General features: G+C 41.2%; 1 protein-coding gene across 1 annotated transcript in view; it reads right to left on the bottom strand.

The window, feature by feature from the left end:
• pigg (phosphatidylinositol glycan anchor biosynthesis class G (EMM blood group)) overlaps nt 1-22272 on the bottom strand; it is a 192706-nt gene extending 170434 nt beyond the window's left edge. The window contains exons 1-4 of the mRNA XM_084331758.1: nt 21862-22272; nt 21222-21433; nt 10617-10826; nt 7258-7446 (exon numbers count right to left, since the gene is read on the bottom strand). Of these exons, the coding sequence (XP_084187884.1) occupies nt 7258-7446; nt 10617-10826; nt 21222-21433; nt 21862-22015 (765 nt within the window). The 5' untranslated portion in view covers nt 22016-22272. The remainder of the gene's footprint in view (nt 1-7257; nt 7447-10616; nt 10827-21221; nt 21434-21861) is intronic.
• Between the last annotated feature and the right edge of the window lie 5562 nt (nt 22273-27834).

Genomic DNA, 27834 nt, shown 5'->3' with positions numbered 1-27834 from the left:
ATCTCGTAAATTACATTTATAATGATTCAAATGGTGATTTCATTGGATGTTTACAGTTAATGCTTGTGAGTCTAATTTGTTGTTATGTTTATGTGTATGTTTAAAAAATAATAAGAAAATTAAATATATACAAAAAAAATAAAATCAGCTTACTATGGAACGCTCTGACCTTCTCTTACTGTATAAATTTAGCTCAGGGTTACCCATGACTCTGGGCACACTTCTCAGCCAGAGACATAGCCAGCCATTTTCAAGTACCTTGGAACTTCTGACATAGCTAGAGAAATAGCCAGACACCATCTCATGACATTTCCACAGGTTCTCTTCTTAAAAATGCCTGACATGACCAAGTGTGTTTCTTTCCTATGTAACCTTGTGTCTTACAGTATAAAGCCCAGAGTTATTAAACACTCTGGGCTCACTTCTCGTATTGTCTTGTACACTCTGCTTTGAACAGAGACTCAGAAATTAACTATTTTCTTTGGAATAGGTCAAGCAGGGTGTCAATCAAACAACATCCATTTTAGCTTTCAAACTACAAACATAGTACCGTGTTCGAGAAACCATGACACTCCCCTGACTAAAAGTTGTTTCAAACGAAAACAGCTGGATGTCATTTAGCCAAATCAGCATGGCTGTGAGTGCGAGGCGTTCACCTTTTACATATCTAGCTTTGGCATGGATTGATTGTTTCAGTTCAGTTCAGTTCAGAGTTTTTATTTGCCACATGGAATAATACAATCATAGTTTCTTCATTAAAAAATCATAAATAGCCATTCCATGGACAAAAGGAGCAGGAAGAAGAATAAATCTTATAATTACCTGCCCCTTATTCCTAAACTAACATGTATTTTCTTAATGGTCGGCGTATAACCTTATTTACACAAATAATCATTTATACCATTATAAAAGAAACACAATCCACAGTTAAACAAGAAAATTTTAAATAATAATAATAATGATAAAGAATAAAAAAGAAAAGAAAGAGAAGAGAAAAAAAAATATCTCACTATTCAGATCACATTTTGATTTTCATACTGACTAAATTTTTTTTTTATACATTTTTTTGAATTGATAAACACTGTTACATCCCTTAAGCTCGCTATGGAGAGAATTCCATAACTTTACACCAATAACTGAAGGACACATCTGTTTAAGTGTGGTACGTGCAAACTGATGTTTAAAATTGTATTTTCTCCTACTAAACTCACTCGCTTAGACTCGCTAAGATCGTTAAAACCCCGTTCTTGTCACTTGCGGCTATATTTAGTATTATTATTATTATATCATGTGGTCAGCCTTTGTTCTGTTCATGGGACAACTTAGATTTAGACTAAGCAATATTCCAGCGGGTTGTTAGTTTAAGCGTTTTCTCACGTTGCATGTTATTTTAAATAGACATAAAATGTGTAGCCTATTATTATTATAATATCATGTGCAGGGTTGGTGGTGCGACACTAGACATGTTTTGCAAAACATTAAATATCTTTGGAACCGTTTGTGATAAAGACTTGAGAAATTGTATCTGAATCAGGAGATGGTCACATGGGCTGGGAGAACCAATGGAAAAGTCCTATTGTTTCTCTATACTCCAGTGCACTCCGCAGATTGAGTTGTCAGACAGACAAGCAGACAAGGATAGAGAGAGGTCCCTGGTTTTATAATAAAATGACAAAAAGACAAAGGGGTATAATGTTCAAGAGGATGTCTGTAGAATCAATGTGAACACAATCGCCAACGATTTCTCACAAATGAAATCCCTTAAGACCACTGGCACACACCAATCTGGCCCATCTATGACTGCTTTTCCACGTTCTTCTGCTTGGCCATCTCATGATACATTTTCAATTGAATTGACACTAGTCTCATTTAAATTCAAAACTGCATTCCAGAGGGGAGGGGGGACAGCCCGGTGCTGCGGTTGTTAAATTGCTCCGCTTATCTTAATGCCTTTACAAGCATGGGATGATAATGATAATTTGTCCCACGTCCTGCAACAGAAGAAAATGGTCTCGCATTTCAATGAAGTCGTGCTTAAAATGTTATAGTACACATATTAGCAGAGGTGGGTCAGACCTGTGTCACTTTGTTAAGTGAATCTACAGTGAGTTATTACTTAATATTCATTAGTTCGATGATGACATATATTTGTTTAGTCCATTTATGGCTAATTCCAGGGTCTAACTGATATATTGTTTGTGTTTGACTATTACTCTTTGTTCAGAGCTAATGAGTTTGTGTTAATGATTTATGAGTTTGATAATTGTTTAAATTGAGTTTGATTATTGTACAAAAGTGAATGTGAGGAAATGTTTTGGCATGTGTTCATGCAGTATGTTGAATATCTACCAACTCATTATTTCATGGGTCAAATTATAATACCATACATCTTTCTCTGTTCATGTAATTAACTCATTCAGTGCCAGCCATTAGCCGGGTCCCGTTGTAGCTATGCCACGCTTTAAAGATAGGAGTGCGTCACCTTGTTTGTAGAGCTATATTCTATATTATAGCTATGGGGACAATACTATGGTCATTTGACACTGACTTTCTTCCGTCCAAGATGCAAAAAAAGAGAAAAAATTTTCATGCATACATACGTTCACAGGTTATCCTGTGGTGAATATAAGTAAAATTTGTGGTCCGGGATAATTCCTGGGAAGCGAGTAATAGGGCGCAACGTGAATTCTACTATAAGCGTTGGCGTTTCTTGCCTGGACACGCTACTATTTCTGATGCTTTGATTACCAGTAACAGCATTCGTATTGAACACTAAAAACGCTGATCAGCTGATCAGCAAAGAATATTCCAATTGTCCGATCGCGATTTCCAGTATTGGTGTCCGTCTGGTCCCGGACATAATTTGGCACAACTTATGGACCGAGAGTGCCAGATGCGTTTCCAAGTGTTCGGATGAAGCGACTTACTCGGCTCCGTCTAAATATATCGCCCGGTGACATTTGAGTGTAACACAGAGTTAGCTATAAGGTTTCAAAGGGATATAAGGTTCCATCTGGCAGGATGCGGCCGGTATTGCACTTTGGCGATCTCAAAATCCTTTCATATGGCAACACTGAGGTCAATGGATGAATAATGAATAAAAAATAGCGAATAAAAGAAAAACCGAGATATCTCGGGTTCTGGCGTCCAACGCATGGCGAGTTAACCCGAGATATCTCGGGTCTAGCAATTAAAGAGTTAATACAGACCCATCACTTTATCATGAGGAACACTGTCAAAATAAAGTTCCTTTTTTGTGGAATATGCCACCTCGCTCTCCATGCTATGGTAGTGCTTGTATGTATATATATATATATATAGGCTATATACATAATTAAAATCAACATCTTCCTTTTGTATAAAATAGGCTCAGGAATTAGGATTGTTAAAGCTAATTAGCCTAATCCATGTAAAAAATAGTAGCCTATAGTAAAGAGAGAGAATAGTTTATAGCAGATTTAATGATTTTACAATATTTTTGCTAATGAAGTGAAATATTTATTATCATCAACTATCAAGTTTGTTTTTATAGTGTAAATTTAGGCTACTTCATTGATCATCATCATTGAACGTACAGAGAGAAAGAGAGAGCCCCCCCTTCCTCACTATTGGAATGCCATGAAACTGATTTCTCCTGTGCCTGTGAGCTAGCTTAGCTTAGTTAGCAGCTAACGTTAGTTAAGGTTTTTACCACGACGTAGGCATACAGTTATGGCAAGGACGTAAAGCATGCTAGACGCATTTATTGGACCCGTTGCTCGTGGAGGAGTTATCACAGGCTGTAGAACGCAGGGCTGAAGAGCTGTCATAGCATCTAAAATGTGGGGAAGGTGGGGGGTATCGGGCTCAGCCCCTCCCTTCCAGCTGGAGTTGATGTGAAACACGGAAGTTATCAAATGCAAGTGAAACACGCACTGTCGAGTCCTGGCTCTAGGCAGAATCACGAATAGTGGTATGAGAAGTTACTTATATTTCGAATGTGATTCATTGCGCTCTAGTTAGATTACACGTTGCGAATGTTATGACTTTGAACATCTGCCATTTCCACCACAAAAGACATACAAGTAACAACAATACGATGCGTCGATCATGAATTTGCAAATCGGCGAAATTTCATAGTCAACTAATCGTGACAGCCCTACTTTTGTATAATGTCCATAGCTCCGCCATTTTTGACCGGATTGCGACACGTTTTCTAGACGTTCACAGAAAAGGTAAAGAAACTATATACGTTGTATTTTATTGCAATAACGTTCAGGTTTGTTCGACCCGTGAGATATAATCACAAGAATCACGTCAGAAAAATTACGTGAAAAATGGTTGGACTTCCGTTGTCGGCGGCTGGTGTGAGCTGGGTAGTGTAGTTTTATGAAATTTCTATGTCCATCGAAAGCCCTGGGTCTTCTCTTTCTTAGGACTACAACGATTTCATGAGTGCTTCTTCTTCTCACGTCTAAATCTTCCGTTTTCCAGTGCAATGCGCAGATATTTTTATAAGCTCATATTTCGCTAATAACACTTAAAATCATTGGTAAACAAAACGTAGTGCTGAAAATATACACTTTGACTGGTGTTTGTCTTTACTCTTGGCTACATCAGATGTGTTTGGCCTGCCAAGTGGTGTTCCCGGGGATTGCATCAGGAAACTAAGACCACCATCTCACTCCTCTTCAAAAAGTAAACCAAGTGCAAAAGCACCTGCCGATCAGAGGCTGGGAAATATTTTGTATTATTATTTTCTTTATAATTATAATTCAAAGGTGATGCAGACCTTGCTCTATTTCTGCTGGGCACATAAACTCTTGCTAATGGAGAAGCAACGGCCAGAAACCCCACACTTACCTGTACATCTTATTAAAGGACAGCATTAGAGTCCTGTTCAATAAATGACCCTTCTACCACATTGTAAAGATACAGAGATGTACTCTCAGCTTGTTTCATTTAAAAATAAAACTAGAAAAGAGGTGATGATTTACTTTCCTTTGAAACCCCAGGAACAGGAATTTCTATCTATAAAGGCTTTCAGCAGAATATCTGGTGCGTTGTTGTGAGGAAACGGCTAGAACTACATTTTACTTTCCTTTTCATTGCTCTGTTTGCTAATCGTATAATGCTCCTCTAATAAGCTACTGTATGTTAAAAGGATTTGGAAGATTCTATAATTTTTGCGGTAAATAGCACTCATTTTCTCTATCTGGAAGTATCAAATAATATTGAGTGGACATCAACAACGGTCAGTTAGGATGTAACTTATCCACTGTGGTGACAGCTGAGATAGCTGCCAGGTACAGGGTTCCCAGACATTGCTAAATGAAATTCAAGGACTTTCAAGTACTTTTCCAAACACAATTTTAAATTTTAAAAGGGCAGTTAAAGGGATACAATTCACTTTTAAATGCTGTGTTTTATAGAAAGAAAATCTGACTTTTTAAGCACCTTGGGCTGTTTAAGGAATTCCAGGCCTTGACTTTTTTTGGTACAAAATCAAGCACTATAAGCACTTCAAGAACCTTGTGCGAACCCTGCAGGTAGCATTCCCTGGAATTGGGAATTTGCAGCAGCAAAATAAATACCTTTGGAGTCCAGAAAGATGCAGAAAATGCCTCCAGGTTTATACTGAGTAAATGTTGGTCTTCTGAGTACCTCCAAGAATGCACTTACAGTATAGTGACGCAGCTGGCAACCCTCTATTGTTTTTTAGTTGAAAGCAATTATAAATGAACTATGTTCCCTGTCAGTCTGACAGCAGAGTGCAGCAAACCCTATAGTCCCACTGAGATGTAACAGGGTTCCTGCAGGTTTCAGCAAGTTACATTTACCTTTCAAGATCCTGCGGGAACCCTGTGTAATACAAGACCAGATATTGGCTTTGTCAAGAAAACAAAGACAGAAATAGAAATATTTTCGACAGAGAAAAGCCCCAACTACAGCTAAAGATTAAAGCTTCACTGTATATTTTTGGGAGACAGAATGACTCACAGAGCGATCATTTGAAAATGATGCTATCTGTCTAGTATCATAAATCAAAACTTTTGGGGGCAGGGTAAACCAAACATAAGCCAAGAAGATACTTATTTTTAAACTAATTACGTACCAAAAAAAAAGAAAAAAAAAAAAACTAAATTGTAGACCCTGTGCATGTACACAACACATTGATATGGTAACTTTCAAGATAGATGAGGGCAAATTATGATTTGAGACGTTTGTACGTTTACGGTTAAAAAAAGACAGGGATTAAAAGGAGATGTACTTCTATTGTTGGGATTCATTTATGGAACAATGCTGATATAAATGTAAAACATTTAAATGATATAGCTATTTTTGAGGGATAGAAATGTAATTTCTAGCTACAAAAATATTTTTTCTTTTATTATTTTGGGGGGTTTTGGAGGCACTGCCAGAATCAAAGACCGTTGACAGTCTGGAATGATTGTGCATATTGTATTGTGTGTGATGATTAAATAAAACTACTACTACTACTACTTAATAATAATTTAGGACCTGCTCAGAGGTCATCAATCGGCACACATGCGATGCATGCATGCAATTCGTATCTGCGATTAACCCATCCCGTCGTCCTTCCCCCCCAAGGGCAGCCGGGAGCAGACAGGCGTCAACATGAGCCGCGCCAGGGGACCAATCCAAGTGCTCCTGTCCGTCTTCGTCAAGGACGCCACAGCGTTAGCGATCTATTGTTGTGCATGTTTTTCCATTGGGTTTATCTTATCGGGGGGGGAAACCCTTGCGAGCACGGGGAGAACATGCAAACTCCACACAGAAAGGCCTGGGAGATACCCCACCTGGGTAACTGGCATCATGGAAACCTGGTCCCCAAGCGGGAATCGAACCCTGGACCTTCTTGCTGTGAGGTGACAGTGTTAACCACTACACCACCGTGCCGCTTTACCATATCAACTACTTACTTCTACTACTAGATACGCTTTTTAGTTTACAAATCTGTTCCAGGGACCCCATTTACCTCTTGAGGACAGTTTGTTTATTCAGTAAATTAAAGCAATTAAATCAATATTAAACAATGGGGGATTTGGCCTATTTACCTCCACATCAATACTGAGAGTTTTCTCTCCACTCTAGAGTCCCTGCATTGATCTCAAACAACATAAAACTGCACCCAGACCATACAGTACATGCATTTTGAAATGCTTGTGTCATAAAAATACAAGGGGGTGAACAGATTTTTTTGGAGCTACTTTTTTATACTGCATATGAAAGACTGTGAGGAATGTGAGGAAGCACCTTTGAGATGAGGGAGCCGTGGATCTTTTTCAGGATGTCGTCCATCTCCAGCAGCTTGGGCTGAATGAGGGAACTGCGTGGCCCACTGATGTGTCCAATGTGGTCCAGGCCGAGGTAGTGCAGGATCAGAACATCCCAGTCGTCTCTCTTGAGGGTGCTGTCCAGATGTCGGGTCACATTGTTGTCAACCTGAGATGGTGGGACAAGATGCATGAAGAACAGTTCAAAAAATTAAATAAAACATTCAAACATGTTGCTTTAGGGCTGGGCCATATAGCAATATTTTATGTGACATTCATTGCCTATTGTATTATGGTGTGTGTGTATATATATATATATATATACACAGTACCAGTCAAACGTTTGGACACACTTTCTCATTGAACTGAATGAGAAGGTGTGTCCAACCTTTGACTGGTACTGTATGTATGACTAGCATTGTTGTTTTTCATTAACGTTATCTATTTGTTATCTGGCATCACAATTAGCTTTTTATCAGCTATTTGTTATTTTACTGTATTGGTCTTTTGTCATGATGACCACCAACCGGAGGATGCTTGCCCACATACTTTGTTTGGTGATGTTCCTGCTGTCACTGCCCAATCTGATGGCCATAGAGCAAAGAGTGCATGACACAATTTGTCGGATATGATTGGTTGTCTGAGCAACAGTGGCGACACCAGAGGTTTTCAACTAGAAACGCTCGGAGTGGCTGCACAAAAAAGGTGGAGCGCTCTGAAAAAAGAAGCTGGGTGCAGAGCTTTTCCTCTAGGCGGCCGCATTATGCCGCATACGCTCACTCTTCATTGGGAACAATTGGGAGAAAAAAACGCTGGCGCCCAGAAAAAGCCCTATATGGACACAAGCCCCAACGCACATACATTTTTTAAATTATTTTTTATTATAATAATAATAATAATAATAATAATAATAATAATAATAATAATAATAATAATAATAATAATAATAATAATAATAATAATAATAATAATAATAATAATAATAATAATAATAATAATAAAGATATACATGTACTTGTTGTACAATAATATATGTTGTTACGATGAGTTGAGGTCCTTTGTTTGGTTTAATGCTTAAAAAGTACTCATATTACTGAGTAATGTTACATTTAGCAGGTCAATAAGGCCATCTGTTGTTGCCTATTGGGATCATGATTATTTGTCATATATTTATTCTATACATACATACATATGTATAAAATATATACATAAACACAGTACCTTTGTTTTGACCATTTTGGTTATTTATTTAATTTAATAAACATACATTTGCATAAAGCAAGCATATCTAGTATTAAACATTTGAAATATATATATATACCGTAATTCCTCTAATAGTAACCGGTATTCAAATACAAGCCGGGTCTCTATTAATGGCCGGGTGCGCTCTTGAGCTAAGCAATTATAAGCCGACCTCCTAATACAAGCCGGGTTACTAATATACTGAGCTAGTTACTTGATTTCACTTTGAAAACGTTGAAATGACCAGTGACCACCTGTAATTGCACTGTTTACTATTTCATACAGTACTTGGTTTCAATAAATGAACCCAGTACATTTTACTGGGTTCAAACTGACACAAAATGTTGATTTATTCATTATGATCCGTTTGAAAATTAGAAATATAGGCCTCTCTCTTATACATGCCTCCTCCTAATACAAGCCTGGTACCCGCTACAGTTGAAACAAATAGAAGCCGGGGTTACTATTAGAGGAATTACGGTATAGTGAATAGAGGTATTGCACAGAATATTTATGTAGTTCTCTGTCTTCCAACATGACTGTACCATAGCAGCCATTGTTTTGTACATGGCAATGAAAGAGACTGTTGCTATGTGCAAAATAACAGCTGCTATGAGAAATATATCCACAAAAACATAATCATTTGGTGTCTTATTACTGGATCTTCACAAGTCACGGTGGAACAGTAATACCGTTATTTTCCAGTGTTTTACCTACTCTACCACTGCACAGAAATTTGCCATTTTCTTTTGAAAGTGGTTACAGGCAGCCATACTGGAAGAGAACTATGAACATTCCATGCAAGGCCTCTATTGTGACTCACATTTTGTTCTCTAAATTAACACATTGGGCGCCGCGCCAGCCATTAGCCTGGTCCTTGTGGCTAGGTGCCAGGTTTCCAAAACATATTTTCACTGTGCGTCACTATGTTTGGAGAGCTATATCTATATTCTATATTATAGCTATGGAGACAACAATACTATGGTCATTTTGACAGTGTCTTTCTTCCGTCGAAACATGCAAAAAAGAGATAATTTTTTAATACATACGTTCGCACGTTATCCCGTGGTGAATATAAGTATAGTTTAGGAGTGATCCGGGATCATTCCTGAAAAGCTGAGTTATAAGGCGCTACTTGTATTCTACTATAAGCGTTGGCGTTTCTTGCCTGGACACGCTACTATTTCCAAATCAAATGTATATAATAGGTATTATGTTTCATCATGAATGCATGAAAGAGGGGGGGGGGTAGTTTTTTCATGCTTTGATGGCCAGTAACGGCCTTCGTGTTGAACACTACACACGCTGATCAGCTGGATCATTATGAAAACATTGTTGGATCAAGCTGAAATTGATGTCAGATAGTCCTTACCTTTGATCGGGGTTATTCCAAAAAGAATATTCCAATTGTCTGATCGCGATTTCCAGTATTGGTGTCCATCTGGTCCCGGACATAATTTGGCACAACTTATGGATCGAGTGTGCCAGATGCGTTTCGAAGTGGTCGGATGAAGCAATTTACTCGGCTCCGTCTAAATTTAGCGCCCGGAGGGATTTAAGTGTAACACAGGGTGAGATATAAGGTTTCAAAGGTTTTCATCTAGTAGGATGCGGCCGGTATTGCACCTTGGCGATCTCAGAATCCTTTCCTATGGCAACACCGAGGTTAACCCGGGATATCTCGGGTCTTGCGCCAAATGTGTTAATGATTGAAAAGCTAATATTAAGTCATATTTCTCACAAAATTATTTCAGAAATAGCTATTGAGAGTATCGATTGAAAACTATACTATCATGCTGTATTAGGCTGATACAGTATCACATGTCCCATTATGCATGAAAGATCGATTAGATTAGCCCAAACGTGATTTTCCATACCTAAGCAGATACTGTGAAATACACAGTATATTGAATATATACAGATCAATATGGGAGGACAAAAAGGACAAACAGTTTCCCCCTCCACATCACCCAGCCCTACCCAGCGCCTGTTTAACACAGGTTCTCTGACAAGGAAATGCAAATCACGAGGGTATCATCAGGCAGGTACCAAAGGCCCCTGATTACAGTCAAGCCACAACTCCCTGTGGACTCATACCTCTGTGTAGTCGGACACAAAGAAGGAGGTGGTGCCGTCGTACTCCATGAAATGCTTGGGGAAGAGGCGCAACCAGGTGTCGTCCCCGTAGAAAATTATCCTTTTGCCGGCTGTTTTAGCCTGCCAGAGGAGGTTGTCTTCATGCAGGGCGGGAGAATTCAGGTTCATCACCACATCGATGAAGCCTGGAATACTGCCGGTGGTGAGAGCCTAGGGGAGGGAGGTGTTGTTCGAAATATTAGAAAATATTTACATCTGAAGAATCCACGGTGACATGCGGCGTCCCCCAGGGGTCAGTGCTATGGCCCATCCTGTTCCACTTGGGCCAAATCATCAACTTTCATTGCTTTGCTGATGACACCCAGGATTAGATTAGATTAATTAAATTAGATTCAAATGTATCATCATTGTACAGAACAAGTACAGTACAACGAAAATAAGTTGGGTACAAGGTAACAGTAAAGTGCAGAACAATACACAGTGTAAGAAGTGATTGTATAGAATATATATAACAAAGCTACTGAGTCAAATCGAATCTAATGTATACAGTATTATTATGTACAGTGATACATGTATAAATACACCATGGTAGTAGGCCATACTAGCCAGTGGTATAACTAATAAGAGTAGGTATGGGATATATACAGATATAGAAACGATATATACAGTGTATAGTGCACAGAGTAACGGGTATGTATGCATGTATGTAAACAGGAATATATGCAAATATATTCATACAGATAGATAAATGTATATACGCACGGTATAATACAGTGTTATTGTACAATGGCTAATACAGTGTTATATGGGTAGAGGTTGAGGTAGGTAGTTATTACAGTGTAAGGCAGTTGTTGGCAGTGAAGACAGTAGACGTGTTGATTGAGTATAGAGTTCAGAGTTCAGTGATAGTGATTCACTATTGCCGATACCAGGTCAAAACTAGGTTACAGATTTCTCAGAGAAATCAGCCTTCAGAGCAGTCACAGAGGCTCTTGCTGAGTGCAAGAGCAGAAGGCCGCCCTCTCCTCTGTCCTGATTCTCCTGGACCTGTCAGCAGCCTTCCACACAGTCATCCATCAGATCCTCCTTGCATGCCTCAGAGGAATGAGAGTTGTAGGCTCTGTGCTGTCATGGCTGTCATCCTACCTTGACAACCGCTCCTACCAAGTATCATGGAGAGGCACCCGGTGGCCCCTAGTCCCCAACAGACGGGTGTCCCTCAGGGCTCGGTCCTTGGACCCCTCTTCTTCTCCCTCTACACCAAATCTCTGGGTAACATTATGACGTCTCATGCCTTCTCAGATCACTGCTATGTATATCAACACCTCTCCTTTCCTCCCTCAGATATCCAGAACTTGTAAGTAGCTTTGGATTAAAGTGTCAGTTAAATGACTAAATGTAAATGTATACCAAAATGCAGAAGATATAGCGCTTTTATCCAAATCGCTTTACAACTTATGCCTCACATTCACTCACACATTCACACACCGACAGTGGAGGCAACCATGCAAGGTGCCAACCTGCTCATCGAGAGCAGTTATGGTCAAGGAACCCTCCTGCGCCACTGTTGTAAAAACATAATAATATAATAATATATAATATATATATTATTATAGTATATATAATAATCATATATTTTACAAAACATGAAATGATAACTTTCATTTCATCTGTCATTGAATTGGTTCTCAGTGTGGCTCGGCTTCTCAAGAAGGAAGACAGAAATGGAACTGAATCCTGCCTTTGATGCCCGTCATGTCGGATGAAATCATTATTTGATATGTTATGTACAGTTTCCACTGATTTCATCATGGAAGCCGGAATAAAAGAAGACTCTGAGAGCACCCCCCCCCCCCCCCCCCCCCCATACACACACACCTCCTCCTTCCCTCCCGCATCTGACTGACAATGAAAACAAATACCCTATTTTAAAAGTCAATAGAGAGCCATGGCGGCTCGTCACAGGAGAGCCGTGTCTTTGAGCTCCAGAGGAGGCCCGAGCACTGCTGCTGGAGGGGAGCGTTGCTACAGTTAGTTGGACACCTGGGAGCCGGAGTGTGTTCCAGGCTACGGTCTAATTCTGTGATTACTGTGGTGTTCTGGCTTAGCTATTCATACCAGAAGACACCAGAGACGACTGTGCAATAAACTAAAAATGTCAAGGCTCCCCCCGGGAGGAAATGCCTCAAGAACTGTCACAAGCCACCAGCTTGCCTCAAAAGATTCATATTGAAAGTTTTATTTCTTCTGCTAACTCACTTTTTGCTATTAATTTCAGCCAGTATGGCATGTTGATTGATGGGTCCTTTGAAAGATATCAACACAAAACCATTACTACATCCAGCTTAAAAAAAACAAATAAACAATGGCGGAATATCAAACAGTGGCGCTGCACCATCATGTAAATACAATTCTAATCAGGATTAAACAATAGCTCTGCCAGTCATGGCCTGGTTGTTTTTCCATCATTATGGGGGCAGACCTTGCCCCTGTCCCACCACCACGAGCACCCTGTGCCACCACCACAATGGTACAGAGGTCAGTGTAGGGCTGCAACGATGAGTCAACGTCATCAAAGACGATTTTGTTGATTTGCATATTCATGGCCAACGCATCATATCGTCGTTACTTATCGTGCCGCCTTTGCGGTGGAAAGTCATATCATGCCCAACATGTCATCTAACTCATTCGCAATGATGTTCGAAATATAAATAACTTATCTTAAACCACCGTTTGTGATTCTGTCTAAAGCTCTCGCTCTCCCAGTTACAATGTCATAGTAACTGGTGGGTGTTATATTATTTCAAGATTATAAAGTAGCTATAATGAGTGATGAAAAGCAGTAATGTAGGTTACTCGCCCTACTCGTGTACAGTAGGCATCCACACTACACAGGATTTACAGACATAAATAAACGTCATGGCAACTACCCATGTGACCTAAGGATAGTAGTACTGCACTTGAAATACATAATTTTTAAATGTTCAATTGCAAATTGTATCAATAACAAAATAATAGTTGCAGCCCTAGTTGAGATGACAGCTGAGGAGAACAAGCTGTTATTGGGCCTGCTCCATTTTGGAACCTAGATTCCTATAAGCGCCTCCCAGAGGGAAGGAGGCAAGCAGTCTGTGATTGGGGAGAGACTCGGAGAGAGGTGTCCTTGACAATGCTGTGTGCCTTCCTCACCATTTGTGTTGAATAATATCAATTGCATTGTGATGTACTGGTGATGTGTTGGTTTTCACCACCCTCTGCAGAGCTTTCCAGTCTGAGACAGAGCAGTTGCCATGTCAGACTGTGATGCAGTTGGTGAGGATGCTTTCTATGGCTTTCTAAGCTTTCAGTAGGAGTTCACCAGAATTGGAGGAGACATGTGGGCAGAATTGGAGGAGACAAGATTTATACTTTGCTAAATATCTTGCTTTCTTTCCTTTTATCTGGTTAATCAATTCATCATTTAATTAATCAACTATCAAAATAGTTGTTACTGTTGTTCAATCTGAGAAATGCGAAGAAAATAATTTTGCCATATACAATAATAATCAGAGAAATTGCATGAACGTAAATGTGAAAAACCGGGAGTGTTGGGGTGACAGAATGCACCAGCGTACATAGTTGGTTTGTTAAACAGCACTTGCCTCAAAGTCAGGGTGTGTAGGAGGATGGGTGGAGCATGGAGGGGCTAGGGGGTGGTACTTATTATATGACGTTTTAATATCAGGATCAATATAAAGCTATCCAAAATGTATCAAATTATATCAAAAAGCTTAAAATGCAGTATTCTCACAATAAGATCTTAAGGGTCCCCCCCCCCCCCCCCCCCCCCCCCCATATTTCGGGCATTTGTATTGAAAAATACAAATGCACAGTACCATCACATAATGAAATATCCTCTCATTGGGGAGGCATCAAATGACTTGGCCTAAGTACCGCTTCATGAATGAATGAATGAATGAAAACTTTATTAACAGATTGCAGAATGGGTACAGTGCAGTACAGCTCAATACATACAATTGTTAAGGGGATGCAGACCAGAGAAAGACTTTCGTCTTGTTTCCACCAGGGTCCCCCATTTCCAATTCATCGTAACATATATGACATACATGACATACAGATAGACAGTACTGCTACATCTATACATTTATGACATACCAGATTTGCAATTACAGTACTGTATTTGTGATACAAAAAGAGTCCAGAAAGAAAAGAGTATATACATTAGGCGTAGAAACTGTACATTGGATTGGGTAGGTGGGGGTGGGACTGTACATTGGAGGTGGTTGGGGGGGGGGGGGGGGGTAGGAGTGGGGGGGGGGGGGGTGTTGGCGGGGGTTGTGTTCGGACATTTACAGGGGCCAGTTTCGAGTTGCAGTCTCCCTTAGGTGTTTTTTGAGAGTGTTTTTGAAAGTGGGTAGTGATTCACATTCCTTTACAGCTTTGGGTAGGGCGTTCCACATTGATGTGGCATAATTGCGAAACGTGTTTAGTCCCTTGTTTGAGCCGAATCTGGGTTTAACATGATTTGTGGAGCTCCCTCTGGTGTTGTGATCGTGGTATTCACTGACCTTTGGGAAGTATTTAGTCATGTACATGGGTACCTTGGTCGTGTAGTGTATCTTGTAGACCAGGCCCATTGCAAGTTGCTGTACTCTGTCGTCTACTCTAAGCCATCCTAGGTTGTCAAAGTGGGCAGGGGTGAGGTGGGTTCTAGGAGTAAGGTCAAGCAGTAGTCTGACCAGTTTGTTTTGAGATGTTTGTAATTTTGTTTTTAGCGCCTTTGAGGTGCTTTGGTACCATGAGGTGCAAGCATAGTCGTAGTACCCTTGAATGAGTGCTCCTGCTAGAGTCTTCAGGGTATTCTTGTTTACCAGTGAGGAGATCCGGTACAAGAAACGAGTTCGTTGGTTGACTTTTTTTATTACATTGGATGCCATTTTGTCACAGGAAAGATTTGCCTCTAGGATGGAACCCAGGTAGGTAATATCTTCTTTCCTTGTGACAATATTGTCACCCACTGTAACTGAGAAGCCGTCGGTCTTGCTGAGTTTGTTATTTGAACCGAAGAGAATGGACTCTGTTTTGCCCATGTGTAATGATAGTTTGTTATCAGCGAGCCATATGCAGATTTTGCTTAGTTCTGAGCTGAGGGTTTTTTCAACCTGTAATTTGTTCTTGTCAGAGACCAGCAGGGCTGAGTCGTCCGCAAACAGGAACAAGTTGCAGTCACAAGCTGACGACATGTCATTTGCATAAATTAGGAACAGTAGCGGACCTAGTATGCTTCCTTGTGGAACACCACAGTTTACTGTGAGGGGGGGGGATAGGGTACCGTTTACCTCCACCATCTGCTCTCTCCCCTCCAGGTAGGATTGCATCCAGCTCACTGATAGACTATCAAAACCAATTGCTTTTAGCTTGTCAATCAGAATGGTGTGATTGACAGTGTCGAAGGCCTTTTGTAGGTCCAGCATGACCATGCCGCAGTATTTGCCCGCGTCCACCTCTTGTTTGATGTGGTCGTTTAAATAGAGAAGGCATGTGTCAGTGGAGTGGGATGTTCTGAAGCCAGATTGGAATTCGTAGATTAGATTTTTTTCCGCAAGGTATTTTTCGACCTGTTCGTATACAATTTTTTCCATGACTTTCGAGATGGAGGTAAGGATAGAAACAGGGCGGTAGTTGCCTGGGTCTAATTTACTGCCTTTTTTGTGCAGAGGGGTCACTCTCGCAATTTTGAAGTCCTTGGGGACGTGTCCCTGTTTTATAGAGAGGTTTATTATGTGTGTGATGACTGGGGTGATGGCGGCTGCTGAGTCTCTGAGGAATTTGGAGGGGATGTTGTCATGGCCAGTGGCCTTGTTAGGTTGGAGGGCGCTCAGTTTTTTGAGTACCTCATCTGTTGTTACCATTTCCAGTTTGAAGTCGTCTTTGTGGACCCCTAGGTTTTTGTAGTAAGCTACTATGTGTTCTACCCCATAATGCCCTGAGTGGGAGGGTAGTTTGTTTACCAGTGTTGTGGCTATGTTTGTGAAGAAACTATTTAAGTAATTGGCTGTGTTCAAATTCAAAGTATCACGGAACAAAAGAGACCGTTTTCTCACTCTCCTTTTCTATAGTTATTTCCGGGAGACTTTTTGAAACAAGGGTATGTGACTTTATTGAGAATTATGTTGAGAGTGAAGAAGCCACACCTACATGGTCGTGGAGGAAGAGATCACATTTCCCCTCCTGGCTCTGATCAGAGGGGAACGTGTCTCATGTACCCATCATATTGTTGTGGGAGGATGATGCAGCAAAACCCAGGGGTTCCCAGTCCATTGTGTGCCAGATCCTCCCAACAAGTACACAAAACAAGCTAAAATGTATATCTAAATCTACACAACAACGTATGACCCTCCATGGGCCAAACTGTAGAGAGAACATATTGCAACGCTCTGTATGCAAATTAACCGCTGTGCCTCTGAGAGATCTTTTGATTTGGGTTAGTTGGCTGTGTCATGTGTGCACCAGTTGACTGGGTGCAATGCAGTGATAGCGGACAATAACTTGCAAGTTAGTCTGCGCTGCCACCTGCTGGTGTATTACAGAATGTGACATTTCTGCTGTGAAATTCAGAAGTTGGCCGTACAGAGTTGTCATATAATACTGTAGTCAGTAATGCGAGCTTCTCGGTGCGTCAGTGTGCCAACCAATAACAATAAATGTCATTAAATAGGCTACATAATGTAATGGACCCAGCAAGTCAGGCCCCTGGATGTAATTCAGTCCTCACATCCAACAGCGCAATGTGTATAATGTAGGAGTTGGCAGCATTTTGTAAATCCAATCTGACACTATTAAAAAGAAAGTTCCTCAAATCAAATGTAATCACTTTTACCCCCCAAGAGTATGAAGTGTGGCTTTCTCCCTGGTTTTGACAGGGGTGGGTGATATGGACAAAATTGTGATATTTCTACACACTTCCCTTTTGTATGGCTATTTAGCAAGGTACAGACCAACTGGTAACAATATAGTACACAAACTTAGGTCATGTTACTTGAATCCGTTTAGAACTAATGTGCCTTTTTGTTATAGGCCACTCCCACTGCCACTAGTGTTTTGCCAATTGATATGAACAGCTGTCCCTTGAGTCATGACCAACCCTTCCACCAAATCCTGTGCAAGTCTGTGAATCCATTAGGAAGTTATGCACCTTTTTGTGGTAATAATATTAATAATATTTTATTTGGTGGCGCCTTTCATGACACCCAAGGTCGCCTTACAGATCGTAAAGGGAAAAAATAACACAGCAAGGCAGTTAAAAGTCGAGGTTAAAAACAAAACAAACAACAGGAAGTATAAAACAGTGAAGTTAAAATAACAAAACAAACAAACAGCGACACAGGTATAGAACAGTGACACAGGTTATAATGAGTATGAGCTATATGAATTGAAAATGGGGGACCCTGATGGAAACAAGACAAACGTCTTTCTCTGGTCTGCATCACCTTAACAATTGTGTGTATTGAGCCGTACTGTATTGTACCCATTCTGCAATCTGTTAAATAAAGTTCTCATTCATTCATTCATTCATTCACTCATTCATTCATTCATTCATTCATTCATTCATTCAGTATGCGAGTTTTCAGTTGTGGTAGGCCACTCTCAGTGCCACACCCACTTTTAGCCAACACCTTCTCACACACACACACAATTTTGTGGACAGACTGACAGTGTGACCTATAGATCAGCTGGTCACAGCTAAAAACAATTGTTTAAAACATTTGATCTCATTAAACACAAGTAGAAATATTAGTATCAGAAGTGTCAGAGCTGTGGTGGAAGTTATTAATAGATTTTTTTGTTTTGTGCAATAATTATATATTAAGATCTCCACAATCTCCCTGTGAACACATATTGTGACAAAATCTTAACTGCTAACGATCCAAGATTGTCACATCACCCAACCCTAGGCAGGACATCAGTGCACAACAGGTGAGCATGGACTGTTATCAGCCAGTTAGGTACAATCAGACCAGTGCTTCCCATACTACTAGCATTGTGGTGAACCAACCTACTGTACACTATATCAGAAAGGCCCACCAGAAATACATTTACCAACCTACACTATATTAGAAAGGCCCACCGCAAATACATTTAACACCACACATAATGTAAGCATGAATTTATGGGCTACTCCTATAAAAAGGTACTATAATTTCTTAAATACTTTCTTTTATACTTAGATGTATGTTAGATATTAATTACTATGTTTATTTTTTGCACATTTGAGCCCATTCACAGCCCCTCCTCACCCAGTCTCTTTACTTTTCAGAGTCGCATGCTTTTTTTTAGGGATGCTCGATATTGGCTTTTTTACCGATATACCGATATTGTCCAACTCTTAATTTCCGATACCGATATCAACCGATACCGATATATGCAGGGTCCCCCCCCCCCCAACATTTTTAATAATTTCAGGTAATTAACATTACTTATTACATGGCGTTTTCACATTCGCCGAAATGCTTGCTTGTGATTGGTCAATAGCGCTCGTCAGAGGTCCGATATTACTCGATAACGGACCTCTGTGGAACAATAATGACCGCTGTGTGCGCAGCTGTTCGCAATCAAGCCCCACTGACACACACTGTTTCAGTGCAATTAGACACACCTGCCGGGCTGCCGGCGATAATAATAATCACTTTATTTGGGCTGACAGAGCCACAGAACAACTGTATCTGCATTTGATCTCGTCTTGTCGATTTTGTAAAATGAATTAGGTATATTGTTAGTAAGTTAGCCATGTAATAAGCGGGATAATGTATAGCTATACTCGGTCATCATCGCAAAATAATTGACCTTCACTGACGTTTAAAACACCTCGCCCCATATCTCTTGTTGTGGAATTAACACAACATTATGCATACTTTTGACAATAAATAAAATCAGAATTTGTTCTGACTTGCTTGCCTGGGTAAATAAATGTAAAAAAATAAAAAATAAAAGTATTGAAAACCGATACCGATATTTTCCGATATCACATTTTAATGCCAATATCGGCCGATAATATCGGACATCCCTACTTTTTTTTTATTTTTCTTGTGACAGCGTTAAATGCCACTGCTGAATTCTACCAACATTTGGCAGGTGATAGGTGTTATGCCAAGACCTGGGTGCAACTATGTGTAGACTTTTGTGTCGCAAAACGTCCATGTATGAGTGAGTGAGTGAGTGAGTGAGTGAGTGAGTGAGTGAGTGACCACAAAGACAACATGTCATAGATGCTGCATACCATTCAAAGGGGCTATGTGTTTGAAGGGTACCATAATCCAAGCTGTTCCTCATCCTAGCTCCGGCTTGTTAGCCATAAACCAATGCAAAGTCCATGGGGTCAAGCTCCCGTCAAGGCTGACTGAAATTGACTCTATAGTGCAGTGCACACAAAGTAGATTAATGTGAGCTTCGGTCACCTTGCAAAGACAGGAGCTCGACCCCATTGACTTTGCATTGGTTCCTTTTCATTGGTGTGGGTTAGTCACGTCCCCTTTCATAACTCCTGGACCGTTTGTCGTAGATACTGGGAGGCATCCTCAAGACTGGACTACTGTAATGGACTCTTCATCGGGATTCCTGGCAAGAGCATCCACAAGCTGCAATACATCTTCAGTCTGACTTTTTGATTATGGACAAGGGTATTCCTCAAGGTTCATCTTTAGGACCATTATTATTTTCTATCTGACTTATACGCTGACGATAGTGGTTTATTCCTCTAAGTCTGATATCCAACAAATTCAGTATGCTTTACAGACTCATGTTGATGCTGTTCAGAAATGGTTAGCTATTAACAAACTTTTATTAAATAAGAAGAAGTCCTATAGTATGCCGTTTGGTACTAGATCAAATGTGTTGCAAATATCAAATCAGCTGTCAATTAAGTTTTTAGATGATGCTCCTCTCGAGAATGTCGATGAATATAATATTGATTTCCATGCTGAGGTGAAACTGATCGATTTGGAGGCTGAAATTAGCTGTGGAGGTCAAATGTGCGTGTATGAAGATGTGTGTAAATGGTAAATGGACTGCATTTATATATCGCTTTTATCCTAAGCGCTTTACCACTCATACTTTATATTCACCCATTCACTCACAAATGGCGGAGGCAAGGCAACCATGCAAGGTGCCACCCTGCTCATCAGGGGTTAATTGTTTTGCTCAAGGACACTTCAACATGCTGCAGAGAGGAGGCGGAATTGAACCAGGAATCTTCAGATTACCAGATGGCCGCTCTATCTCCTGAGCCACTGTTGCCCCAGTATGGGTGTGTGTGTATGCATTTACATACATGGGCGCAGCTATTGCGGATTAGCAGTTGGTTTTTTGGTAGTTCAGTTAACTACTTTTTTTAATATTTATATATATATATTTATATGCCTTCAGATGTCCGTCCATATGTCCCATGCAGGAGACCATGGTTCAAAAGCCTATCCCTACGTCCCATGCAGGATACCACGTGTCCAATCCACAGATCTTACACTAGAATCAGACCTATACTGTATACAGTATATACACTAACCTCAACCTTCACCCAATGGGAATGGAATCACAGAAGTAGCATCTTACCTTAATTCTAGGCATGGTAACCGTCGGAGGTCTTGCCTTTGCCACAAAGCTGAGTGTTGATCCCTGTTCAACCAGGTGTCTGGTGTACGGCATGTACTTCCTACCATCAGGTCCAAATACAAAATCCTCTCGTAGAGCATCAATCAACATTATAACCACTCTTTTAAATAGAGGCTGAGGAGGCTGAGAGGAGTGGTTGTGAGCAGCATCCCCTGCAATAAAGATGAGAAATATCATGAGGCAATATGGTTAACAACACGCTGCCCTCAGACTCATCACTGTGTCCTTTGACAGAGAGGCGCAACAAACACTGGTATGTGTAAATTTTTAAGGCCCTTACTGGTAAGATACCTCCTTATACTACACTATTATTGGAATGGAATTTGGAACCTATCGAACCCGTTCTAGTGACTGGCTGGTCCTTAAGTTCCCCAGAGTTTGCTCTGAACAGGGTACATACATCTGCATTTCACTATGATGCACCTAGCTCATGGAATTAACTCCAACAGGCGTTAAAGCTTGAGATTATCCCCTCTGTTGCAGAGTTTAAAACCTTGATCTCAACATTTGTCAATCAAGTTGTACGTGTTTTAATTCATTTGTTATCCTCTACTGTGCTGACTTGCTCAGCTGTACTCACCTGTCACGGGCTCTGCTGGCAGGTCTGACAGCTTGCTTTTGGATGAGAAAGAGGACTTGACAGGGACAGGGAAAAATCCCCTCAGAAAGAGGGCAATGCCCAAAACTTCAAATATAAGAAATAAAGAGGCGAAGACAGATGAACGTATCTTCATTTTGCTGATTTTACAGAATGGTAGACAAGAGAGCTGGCTAACTTAATAGTAACATAACGCTGAATGGACCAGCTAGCTTCTAGACTGTGCGAGAAATACAATCAAATAAAACTACATGTTCCATAGCCAGGTGTTATGGTGTGAAAACGGTTGGCTTCTTATGGTTTAGAGAGGCTTTGCCGCAGACAGAGAAGCAGAAAACTAACGTTTAAATCAACAGTACTCCTAGCTTCTGATCCTGCAGTGGGTTTGTTATGAGCGGCTTCCGGGATGAGAAAAACGTCAGTGGCCAATCAGATCGCGGAACCCGAATGCGGAAGTGAAAGTCCGTTAGGGAAGATATGCATAGATATCTATATAGAACACTAGATAGCTTGCCCGCGCTGCCGGCCAATGGAGAGCGACGTCACTGAACCGCCGCCATCTTGCCAGGGGCAGCCTTGAGTGAGAGTGAGTGAGCTGCACAGACAAAAATACTCATAACTCGCTGAAATATTGACGGATTTACAAACGGTTTGGTTTATTACAAGCATTATTAACGTGGCTATGATTCAAGCGGTTTGTAAAAAAAAAAAAAAAAAAAACATCTTTAAAAAAAAATTGTATAAGTATGCAGTATCATAACTACATCTTTGATGTTTATAGCAAACCAACCCGTTTGTAAATCCGTCAATATTTCAGCGAGTTATGAGTATCTTTGTCTGTGCAGCTCACTCACTCTCACTCAAGGCTGCCCCTGGCAAGATGGCGGCGGTTCAGTGACGCTGGTGACTCCGCCTTAAGCTATCTAGTGTTCTATATAGATATCTATGAAGATATGCGTGCTTACGAAACCAAGCCGCATTTCTCGGAGACGCTCTCTGATTGGCACTGACTGACGCTCTCTGATTGGCCACTGACGCGTTTGCCCAATCCGTGACGAGCTGTGTCTTTGCCCATTTCCACGCCAAACAGCCTGCAAACTACCTATCGCCATGCTCTAAGACAAACTCTAACCTTAACCAACTTCGAAAGAGTGCCTAAGCTTAACCGTCAAAAGAACTTGCCGTCAGTCACGCTCTAAGACAAACTCTAACCTTAACCAACTTCGAAGAGTGCCGCTTAATCAGTGTAGAAACAGGCGTCGGCCAATCAGAGAGCGTCTCCGAGAAATGCGGCTTGGTTTCGTAATCACGCGGAAAATATACACGCTTCCGGGATTGTAAACTACGGGTATATCATGGAATCAAACAAAGTCAGTGCGCCCGTTCTGTTAATAGGTTGCCGAGTTACCAGAGAGAAATCATAACATTAATGTGCGCACGTGTTCTGTAGTAGACTAAACTATCTCATCAGCAATTCAATTCATTCAAATTCACCATTGTGGTGCTGAGAGACGGGAGTCTGAGGCGGTGTGATTGATTGATTGATTGATTGATTGATTGATTGATTGATTGATTGATTGATTGAAAACTTTATTAACAGATTGCAGAATGGGTACAATTACAGTACAGCTCAATACACACAATTGTTAAGGGGATGCAGACCAGAGAAAGACTTTCGTCTTGTTGAAAGAAACAGACTAAGAAATGACGTAAACACCATGATCAGAACTGCAAAAAGAAATTTCATCAACGACAAAACTGAGGAAAACAAAAACAAACCCCGCGAACTTTGGAAATTACTCAATAATCAACTAGGCTGCAGTAAAAAACTTAAAACCAGATTCTCAAACATAAACATAAAGACGGACAACACGCTCATCACAGACAAGCTGGATGTAGCCAATTACTTAAACATCTTCTTCACAAACATAGCCACAACACTGGTAAACAAACTACCCTCCCACTCAGGGCATTATGGGGTAGAACACATAGTAGCATACTACAAAAACCTAGGGGTCCACAAAGACGACTTCAAACTTGAAATGGTAACAACCGATGAGGTACTCAAAAAATTGAGCGCCCTCCAACCTAACAAGGCCACTGGCCATGACAACATCCCCTCCAAATTTCTCAGAGACGCAGCAGCCGCCATCACCCCAGTCATCACACACATAATAAACCTCTCTATAAGACAGGGGCACGTCCCCAAGGACTTCAAAATTGCGAGAGTGACCCCTCTACACAAAAAGGGCAGCAAATTAGACCCAGGCAACTACCACCCTGTTTCTATTCTTACCTCCATCTCGAAAGTCATGGAGAAAATAGTCTACGAACAGGTCGAAAAGTACCTGGCGGAAAAAAACCTAATCTACGAATTCCAATCTGGCTTCAGAACGTCCCACTCCACTGACACATGCCTCCTCTATTTGAACGACCACATCAAACAAGAGGTGGACGCTGGCAAATACTGCGGCATGGTCATGCTGGACCTACAAAAGGCCTTCGACACTGTCAATCACTCCATTCTAATGGACAAGCTAAAAGCAATTGGTTTTGATAGCCTATCAGTGAGCTGGATGCAATCCTACCTGGAGGGGAGAGAACAGATGGTAGAGGTAAACGGTACTCTATCCCCCCCCCTCACAGTGAGCTGTGGTGTTCCACAAGGAAGCATACTAGGACCGCTACTCTTCCTAATTTATGCAAATGACATGTCGTCAGCCTGTGACTGCAACTTGTTCCTGTTTGCGGACGACTCAGCCCTGCTGGTCTCTGACAAGAACAAATTGCAGGTTGAAAAAACCCTCAGCACGGAACTAGGCAAAATCTGCATATGGCTCGCTGATAACAAACTATCATTACACATGGGCAAAACAGAGTCCATTCTCTTCGGTTCAAATAACAAACTCAGCAAGACCGACGGCTTCTCAGTTACAGTGGGTGACAATATTGTCACAAGGAAAGACGAAATTACCTACCTGGGTTCCATCCTAGAGGCAAATCTTTCCTGTGACAAAATGGCATCCAATGTAATAAAAAAAGTCAACCAACGAACTAGATTCTTGTACCGGATCTCCTCTCTGGTAAACAAGAATACCCTGAAGACTCTGGCAGGAGCACTCATTCAAGGGTACTATGACTATGCGTGCACCTCATGGTACCAAAGCACCTCAAAGGCGCTTAAAACAAAATTACAAACATCACAAAACAAACTGGTCAGACTACTACTTGACCTGAACCCCAGAACCCACCTCACCCCTGCCCACTTTGCCAACCTAGGATGGCTTAGAGTAGACGACAGAGTACAGCAACTTGCAATGGGCCTGGTCTACAAGATACACTATACGACCGGGGTGCCCATGTACATGTCAAAATACTTCCCAAAGGTCAGTGAATACCACAACCACTACACCAGAGGAAGCTCAACAAATCATGTTAAACCCAGATTCGGCTCAAACAAGGGACTAAACACGTTTCGCAATTATGCCACAACAATGTGGAACGCCCTACCCAAAGCTGTAAAGGAATGTGAATCCCTGCCCACATTCAAAACCGCCCTTAAAGAGCACCTACGGGAGGCTGCAATTCGAAACTGGCCACCGTAAATGCCCAAAACCCCCACCACCTCCTAATAGACAGTCTCCTCCCCACCGCATGTATATATTCCCTCCCCGCCGTATGTATATTTCCCTCCCACCCACCCACCCCCTCCTAATGTACAGTCCCCTCCCCATCATATGTATATACTCTGTCAGGATCTAGGGGTAACAGTACTGTATATTTGAATACCGCCTATGTCACAAATGTATCAGTACTAAATACCTATATGTCCCTATGCCATAAATGTCATGTATGTTGTGTATGTCATAAATGTCTATATGAATTGAAAATGGGGGACCCTGATGGAAACAAGACAAACGTCTTTCTCAGGTCTGCATCCCCTTAACAATTGTATGTATTGAGCCGTACTGTATTGTACCCATTCTGCAATCTGTTAAATAAAGTTTTCATTCATTCATTCATTCATTCATTCATTGTTTACATCAGGGTCCCCCATTTTCAATTAATCAGGACATATCCATACATGACATACAGATACAGTACTGCTACATCTATACATTTATGACATACCAGATTTGCAAATACAGTACTGTTTGTGATACAAAAAGAGTCCAGAAAAGGGATTATATACATTTGACGTCAAAACTGTACATTGGAGGAAGTTGGGGGGGGGGGGGGGTTGGGTGGGTAGGAGGGGTTAGGGGGGGGGAAACACTGTACAACTGTACTAGCAAAACTGTACATTGGAATATTGACAACCATACTAGGTAATTTACTGTACATTGGAGGGGGGGGGGAACACTGTACAAACAAGCAAAACTGTACATTGGAATATTGACAACCATACTAGGTAAATTACTGTACATTGGAGGGGGTTGGGTTAGGACATTTACAGGGGACAGTTTCGAATTGCAGTCTCCTGTAGGTGTTCTTTGAGAGTGGTTTTGAAAGTGGGTAGTGATTCACATTCCTTTACAGCTTTAGGTAGGGCGTTCCACATTGATGTGGCATAATTGCCACACGAATTTTTGTGAAACCAACCTGCTCGAAGCCTTCCTACCGGGGTGAGACATGCCGTGCACCGCCTCAAAGGCCCGCCTACGCCAGTTTTTAGGGACTAGCGGGCGGGGGTGTCCGGTGGAGAGGTCACAGAGCAGGGACACGCCTGAGCCGCCAATCGCGGCGTCCGCGAGGCGCAGACTTGTATCCGCTGCCTTGAGGTCTTGGATGTCGTGGTCGGAGGCCTGTTCCGAGCTCATGCTGACGTAGTCGAGGCCCAGTTGCACAGCTCCGATGACAACCCTGGATAGGCAGTCTGCGACCACGTTGGCCTTCCCGGCGATATGTCGTATATCCGCGGTGTACTCGGAAATATATGCGAGTTGGCGCTGCTGCCGCGTGGACCACGGCTCTGCTACCTTGGACATGGAGAATGTGAGGGGTTTGTGGTCAACGAAGGCCGTAAACTCCCGGCCCTCCAGCATGAACCGGAAATGGCGCACCGCCAACCAGAGGCCTAGGAGTTCTCTGTCAAAAGTGCAGCAAAAAAAGATCTCAACAAACTTCAGATTGTGCAGAATAGAGCAGCTCGTCTTGCACTCGGGTGTTCTACGAGAACATGGTGTAGACCAAATGCATAGAGATCTTGCATGGTTGAAAGTAGAGGACAGATCGACACGCAGCCTACTAACACTATTTAGGAATATAACTGTGTCTAAACAACCAAGCTGCCTGTACTCAAGAATAACTTTTTCACAAGACATACATTCATTCAATCTTTATTTATACTCGATAATACACTGAGTAATTAAACTCATTTACAGTGCAGTCGAGATGTTACATACACAAGTGTCACAGTGTGTTCATAAATATAAAGACATAGACAATCAGAATAATTGAGAGCACTAAAATACATTAAAAAAAAATAATAAAAAATCTTTTAAAAAGAATAAAATAGCTAAAAATTTAAACAGAGGTAATAATTTAAAAACAATTACATATTGTGGTGACCTGATTGGTCATTAAGGTTCTAAACCGACCCATAGACACTAGAGTGTCTAGTTTCAGTGTTTCCTGTAGGGTATTCCATGATGTAGGGGCAAAAAAGCCAAAAGCAGATCTACCAAGTTCAGTACAAACTCTAGGCACTCTAAGTGTAAGCCAAAAACTGGATCGTGTACGACAGGGTCCAGTGGGGTCCATTCCAATAAAGAACTAATATAATTTGGACAATCTCTAATCATGGCTTTATAGATAAAAAGATTGCAATGCAACTTACGTCTCTCTGCCAGAGAGGCCCACCCGACCTTATTATATAGGATACAATGGTGAGTACCATAACTATCACCGGTGATAAATCTAATGGCTGAATGATAAACAGAGTCTAAGAAGGGC

The sequence above is a fragment of the Notolepis coatsorum genome (assembly GCF_963971535.1).
Source record: "Notolepis coatsorum genome assembly, chromosome: 16".
NCBI classification, from domain to species: Eukaryota; Metazoa; Chordata; class Actinopteri; order Aulopiformes; family Paralepididae; genus Notolepis; species Notolepis coatsorum.
Note: the sequence above shows the minus strand (reverse complement) of the source record. Positions and strands in the feature narration are given on the sequence as shown.